The following is a 7,404-nucleotide window of genomic DNA, read 5'->3' on the forward strand; positions in this document are numbered from 1 at the left end:
ATATTTTTGTTCATCTTTTGTTATGTTTGAAAATGTTTGTTATTGTTGTTGTTAATTTGAATAATTAATAGATGGTAGGCTCGTTGGTGTAGCTGCAATAAATGATGTAGTTCGAATAATTAATTTGAATTATTATTATTATTATTAGAAAATTTTGATAAGTTTTGATATGTTGTATAAATAATTTTAATTTTGAGAAATTGCATCAGACTACAAAAAGAAATTTAGAAAAAACAATTCATAATACCTCTTTTTTTACAACCTGTTTCGATCGGGTGGATAATCTTCTGATCGATCGAGCATGAGTCAAATTTGAGATACAAAATGTATGATAATAATAATAATAATAATTTCTGTAAACACCTAGTTTTATAAATATTTTAGAAAAATAAACCTACCATCCAAATTTCATTTTCGTTTGTCCATTGTAATTGATTTATTTCATATATCTCTCATCTTTCATAAATGTTCATCTCCCCATTTGATACCAAACCTTTTGACATTTGAGAAAACAAACACTGTTTTTTAGGACAACATTACAACAGATAGGAAAACGCATACATGTTCATGCATGCAAATTCACAAACCAAATTTGCATGATCTTTTATTCGTCATCCCTTTAGCCTACAATGTCAGCTATAAACTTCTCAAGATTCCGGTGAGAAGAACCACCATCCTCCACCGCCTTCATGGCTGATACCTTCAACTCTTCCGCCCTTTTCGCCATTGCCTCGGCGGCAGGGCCTTCTGTGATCTCCTTAATGCACCTCTCCACCTCTTTTGGACTAACAATTCCATCATCTCCCTTTCTCATCCTTACTCCCATCTTAAAAACATCCGTCAACAACTTGGCATTCGTGGGTTGATCCGTCCACTCGGGAAACGCTATCACTGGAACACCAGTGACCACCGTCTCTTGCGTCGAGTTCCACCCACAGTGAGTTAGAAAGCATCCAACAGCTTTGTGCTTTAGAACCTTTGGTTAAGAATATGCAAAGAAAAAGAATCACATTTAATTTTTTCAGTTGTTAAAGTCACTTGAACAATGTTTAACTATTCAAACACAATTATGGTAAATATTTTCAAAAGAATCTCCACAGCCGACATAAGCTTAGTTTGACTGACATTTGTATATTTTCGATGACAAGAGGTCCGAGTTCAAATCCTCCCACTCAAAATTGTATTTAAAAGACATTTAAAAAAATCTTGACGATAAAAAAATTTCATTTAAGAGTAGAATATTAAATATTATCAAAAGTACAAAAAGAAATATTAAATTAATTCTAATGGATGGAAAGCACTCCCTATATTTAATCATTGGGATACATTTTTAAAATTACAATAAACTAAAATATTTTTATTTATCAAGTATAACAAAATTTTATGTTCTATTGACGATGATAGATATTAATAAACAGTTATCAGTATCTATCAATGTCTATCATCATTGATTATGAAATTTTATTATATTTTATAAATATTTTTTCAACGTTTTTTCATTTACAATAATTTGGTTTGATAATTAATATTCTTTATTTAAATTTTGGTTATTTTTTCCTCCTTTATTATTATTTTTTTCTTTTTTCAATAAAAGATTAATTTAAGTTTCCAAATGCCAACATTATTGTTTGGTAACTGTGGTGTCTTTTTGTGTTTTAATTCAGAAGAAAACAAAACTAGGCTAAGCATTTAGTTCATTTCCTTTTAAAACAAGAAACCAAAAATGTGCATTCAAACCCTTTTCCTACGGATTAAAAGAAAATTGAATGTTGGACATGCAAACTAATAAATCAATTTTAAATTTTAAATTCCTGACTAATAATTATATCAATTAAAACTTTCATCTTTCGTAAGTGTATCAAAGTAAAATATAATAAAAATTATAATAAAAGGTTTAAATGGATATAATTATATAAATTCAATGTTTAAATTGATATATTAAACAAATTTCAAAATCTAAATTAATACCTTTATTAGTTTTGAGGTTTAAATTGGGACAACAAACCAAAATATGGAAATGCATGTGAATAGAAAAATTTTCTAATCTTTAAAAAAAAACAAAAATAAAAAACAAAAAAATGAAACTAATTATGTGTATCATAAATTATATTAACATAAAACATTATAGGGAAGTTGGTTAAATGTCAAAATAATTGAAAATAGTTATAAACATAATAAAATTTCATAGTTTATCTTATAGATGATGATAGATATCAAATTTCTACGTATCTTAATTGAAACAAATAATAAAATGTTAGACATTCAAATTGAATTTTTTAATAAAATAAATAATGAAACTAACTATGAATATAAAAAAATTAACGAACATAGAAGAATTCCGATAAAATGTTTTAAATGACAAAAGTACGGAAAATATTTATAAATATACAAAATTTAATAATCTATGATTAATAGATGACAATAAACACTGATGAAAGACGCAAATGATAATAGTAGTCTATCAATACTTACGAATGATATTTGATTATATTTATAAATATTTTTGTTCATTTTGCTATATTTGAAAACAATCTGCTAAAATTTTATTTCTATATTTGATCTATCATCTACGTACAAATGATATTACTATGTGTTTTTCTGAAAAGATTAATAACTACTTACATGATACAAAATATCAATATTATTTTAAAAAGGAGTAATGATTACGTGTAGTCTAAACTGAACCTAATTCCGTAACTTTGATTGTTCTTCTACAAAGAAAAAAATCATTCTACAATATTAGAAAACAAATTGTCACCTTATAAAACACTTTCCTTCTGGAAAAACTTTCACAAAGTAGTAGCTATTTCTCAAGAAACCTCTAGAAAAAGTGAAGTATGAAAACACATCCTCGATATCACCCTTTTTCTTTCTTTTTTTTTTTTTTTTTTTTTTTGTTTGAAGAAAATGTTATCACAAGATAAATTGTAACTGATGAATGATCAAAGCAAAAATAGAGTTTAATCCGAAGATTTTCCCAAAATGTATTTTTTCTCTTAACAAAAAATCGTAGTTACCCAAAAGAATATTAATTAAATTTCAAAATCAATCTCTATAAAAGGTTATAATATAGTAATTAAAATTTGGACAAAATATTCATAAATAATAGTCAAGTAAACCTGTTCTTGAGAGCACCAATTGACAACAAGCCCTCTGTCACCTACAGCTTCAAGAAACCCAGACGGCAACTCAACATTAGAAGCACCGGTCCGTTTGAAAACCCAAAGAAACGGCTTCCCACTATTCAACAAACCCATAGCAATATTATCAACTTGTTCTTGACCCAACACAATAATACTCCCAAACGAAACATAAACAACCGATCCTATTTCTTTCCCATCCAACCACCTCAAACAACTTTCATCCGCCTTCCACATATCCACACTCACCCCATTCTCCCCCTCCTCTTTCTTCCCCAACAAAAACCTGGACACCAATGGCCCAATGGTCGTAACCGTCGGCTGAATCCCGTCCCCCACCATCGCCCCCAAAACCTCCTCTTCCAACTCCTCGAACGAAGTCCCCAATACCCACTTCACATCCACCAAATACTCGAAAAACTCCGCGAGAAGCTTTTGGAAGCAAAGATGAATGTTGGGGAGGATGAATGAAGGGATATCTTGTATTTCCATTAATGGATGCCCCGGTAATTCAAGCAATCGTTCCGGGTTATGCAGGATGGAGAAATCGTTTAGTTTGTTGAAGAAACGGTAGTAGATTGAGTAGAGAGCACAAGGTTGGATCCAAAGCACGGCGCAAGGGATGTTGTGTTCTTTAGCTACCGGGATGAACCACGGCACGAATTGGTGGAGGATTAAGCAAGAGAATTTCGTGTGTTGGGAAAGTTTGGCTGTTAGGTTCGAGAAATTCTCCCTCCCTTTTGTTTTTAAGGTCTCTAACCAAAGGTCGTAGTCGCTTTCTCTATTGAAATCAACGTCGAGTCCGTCTGAGAAGAACTCGAGTTTGATTAAAGGGTTTGTGGCTGCTGCGGCGTGCTTCAACATGCGGTGGCGGGCAAGCTCGGTGGTGACAAGGGTGACATGAATGCCTTTTGAGATAAGGCATTTGGAAAATTTGAGAAGAGGGTTTAAGTGACCTTGTAAGGCAGCTGAGACCATAAGAACATGGGTTTCTTGGTTTTGATCCGCCACCATTGTTTTTCTTTGTTATGGGGTCTGTATGTTGAAGAGAACTATGGTGGGTTTATATAGAGTTCATCATCATTATTATTATTATTATGGTTTTGTTTTGTACAAAACAAAATAAAACATTTTGTGGGTTTTAGACGTTTCAATGCATGGGTTAGAGTTAAAATTACAATTCTAAGGGTGGCGTGGTTATAAAGTTACTATTTTTTGTTTTTGTCGTTTTTAATTTTAGTTTTTTAGTTAGAGCAAAGTTTGGTAAGTGATGCTATCTTTTCTTTGTTTCACTTTTTTCTTATATATCTTGAAAACTTTGTAAAAGTTTGAGTTTGTTTAAAAATTAATAAAATTATTTATAAATATAACAAAATATTATAATCTATTAGTTGTAGAACGTGATAAACTATTATTTATGTGCCTATTAGTAGTTCATGATAAATCACAATAAAGTGCTATTTGTATCTATCAATACAAATAAACAGTAGTCTATTATAGTCTATCAAAGATATATTTTGATATTTTATTTTGTTTGTAAATATTTTCAGCAATTTTATCATTTAAAATAATTTTTCTAAAAGTTTTATGGTTTTCTTTCTTATTTTTATTCTGAATTTTTTCCCCAATGCAAGTAATTAAAGTTTTGCTTATCATTTTCTAAATCTTTAAAATTCATTATACTTTGTTGGAAAAATACAGCGTAATTATAATTGATAGCAATTTTAAGAATAATTATTAAGTATATAGCAATATTTTTAAAAAATTACAAATATAGCAAAGTCTATCAGTGGTAAACCTCTATTACTAATAGATTCTTATGACTTATCAGTAATAGACTTTGCTATATTTTTTCTTCCCTCCTTTCAATTTGGGATGTAATTAACAATCATAATATGTCATTTTTCTTGTAATGTAGTACTATCAGCATTTATCAGTGATAATCGATAGAAACTGATAGAAGTCTATCAATGCTTTTTCTTTTTATTTTTTTTCTACTTTTCTAAATAATTTAACATGACAATGTCTTAAAAACATCTGTCATAGAAATTAAGGAAAAGTACGCATAAGATAATGAAAAGTCTCCCAACGAGGTGCGTATGCTTAGAAAAAACATAAACATAATGAACAGAGGAAAGCATGCCGAGAACACGCCCGTAATGAGGTGCAAGCATTATCCAAGCAAGCCTATCCCCCACCTCGACCGCACATATCGCTCTCTATCCCCACTCGACGTTTACATGCGCTTGGTTCGAACATGGACTGTAGCCACATATGGGTACCGCCACACCTAATTTTTCATGTCCTTGTATTGTTTCTACATATAAAAGAAAGAAGATAAAAAAATTAGCACAATAGAGGAACTTGGAGATGGTAGTTTCAAACTTCAAAACCATGAAACGTTGGTGAAAAACATTGTGTAATCCAATTTGGGGGCCAAAACGAACGTTTTTGAGGATGAAAGGCAGACCAAGGGGTAGATCTCGAAAAGTTACATTGAATCAAAAAAAAAATTGCACAATTCGGACAACTATGCTCAAAGTTATGGTCTTTCAAAGTTTTGACTTGGTTTTACGAAATTTTGAAGGGAATTCAAGGTCAAGATACGCTAATAAAATGCTACGGTTATGATTATAGATGTAAAGATCGTAAAAAAAACGCATCAAATCAAGTGGTTATATGCGTAAATTGAGTTAGTATTGATGGAGATATGAAGCTCGAAAGATAACGTTATGCTGTTGAAGATTGCAATGGAATTGAATTTGGGAATGACAATTGGATCAGCTATATTGTTTAGTTTATTAAAAATAAATTTTAACACTAAATATTTATGCACACCTAATTGTTAATGTTCTCATAGATATTAAAGTCAAGAGTTCCACCCTAAAATCTTTTAGTTTTTTTTTTCCTTTCGTTTACACCCAACGGCAAAACAACGTAGCTTCGCGCGCAAAATTTCATTCTCCCTCGCATCTATCCCTATCCTTCCACTCTATTGACTTCCTCGCATCTTCGAAGTTTGAGTTCGATCGATTGGGTATGCCGTTGGGCTTGAAATTAGATGCGAACTGGATTTATTTACTTCGAAGGACTGCAGAGAAAATCCATTTTTCTCGTAAGGTCGACTTTCATAGGGGTCCGGTCTGAGAGGGGCGAAGAAGAACACAAGCGACTACATCGGCAAACTAGTAAGGTCATGGTTCTTTACTCTTTCTGGGCGTAAATATCTCTAGATCGAGCAAACATAAGCGTGAACCTCTAGATTTCATTTAACTATAAAATCCCCCCTCAATTCAATTTTCTAAAACAAAAATCCTAAACCATTCAAATTTCAAATTTCAATTTCAATTCAACCACAAATTACACACTCTATACAAAAATACATTTAACAAACAAAAATCTATTCCAAAAGAAAATCCTAAACTAATTTTCATAAAAAAAACCCTAAAACATAAACTTAAAATAAATAATTTTCATATTCCACTTACCTAAAGTGGCAGACGGCGACGAGGGACAACGACGAGGGAGGGCGGCGACGGACGGCGGCGGAACAATGGCGGAAGGGCGACAAAAATTCCGACGACTTCTTCTCCTTTCTTAATTTCCCCTCTCGGTTTCGGTTCTGTAAATTACAGAACTGAAACGATTTTAAAGAGGATTTCCCGACGCCATGACGTGGCGTCGGGAAATCCCTCAAAACGCGTCGGGAAAAGGGGAATTCCCGACGCTCATTAAACGCTTTTCCCGACGTTTCATGCGGCGTCGGGAAAAACCCTATTCCCGACGCTGCTCTCGACGCACTGTTCACCGCGTCGGGAATAGTTCGTTTTTTAAAATTAATTTACCCTTTTCCCGACGTATTCTTGTAGACGCCTTCGTGGTGCGTCGGGAAAGATTGTTTTCCTGACGCATCTCCCGACGCGTTGTTGACGGCGTCGGGAAAACCCTTATTTCCGACGTTCTTTATGCCAACGTCCTTTTCGGCGTCGGGAATACTCCATTTTATTGTAGTGATCCTACAGTCATGGTAGCCTTTAGTTTAATTTTGGTTGTTTATTTCTTTATAGTTTTGAAGTCGTTTGTTGTTGATTTATTTTGGTTACGCTACAGTTATGGCAGCCTTTTAAGTGTTAACTTAGTTTGAAGCTGTAGTAGGTAGCTTGTAAAGTATATATGTTGGATGGGGTATGTAGGTTGTAATATGGCGTATGTTACTGTTAGGAGACATACGTAGTTTTATTTATTTATTTCTATGTATTTTTTT

General features: G+C 32.4%; 1 protein-coding gene and 1 long non-coding RNA gene across 2 annotated transcripts; both read right to left on the reverse strand.

The window, feature by feature from the left end:
• Positions 1 to 350: 350 nt before the first annotated feature.
• On the reverse strand, positions 351 to 4,341 carry LOC103501138 (UDP-glycosyltransferase 84B2-like). Its single transcript, XM_008464635.3, has 2 exons — positions 3,120 to 4,341; positions 351 to 976 (listed from the first exon to the last, which is right to left on the reverse strand). Exons 1-2 carry the CDS (start codon positions 4,152 to 4,154, stop codon positions 620 to 622), a joined length of 1,392 nt encoding a protein of 463 aa, XP_008462857.1. The 5' UTR covers positions 4,155 to 4,341; the 3' UTR covers positions 351 to 619.
• A 758-nt stretch (positions 4,342 to 5,099) lies between these two features.
• LOC107991939 (uncharacterized) lies at positions 5,100 to 6,764 on the reverse strand. The gene is made up of 2 exons (XR_001764272.2): positions 6,629 to 6,764; positions 5,100 to 5,457 (listed from the first exon to the last, which is right to left on the reverse strand). It is a non-coding gene; the product is annotated as an uncharacterized LOC107991939 (long non-coding RNA).
• Positions 6,765 to 7,404: the final 640 nt, after the last annotated feature.

This window comes from Cucumis melo, chromosome 11 (genome assembly GCF_025177605.1).
Source record: "Cucumis melo cultivar AY chromosome 11, USDA_Cmelo_AY_1.0, whole genome shotgun sequence".
NCBI classification, from domain to species: Eukaryota; Viridiplantae; Streptophyta; class Magnoliopsida; order Cucurbitales; family Cucurbitaceae; genus Cucumis; species Cucumis melo.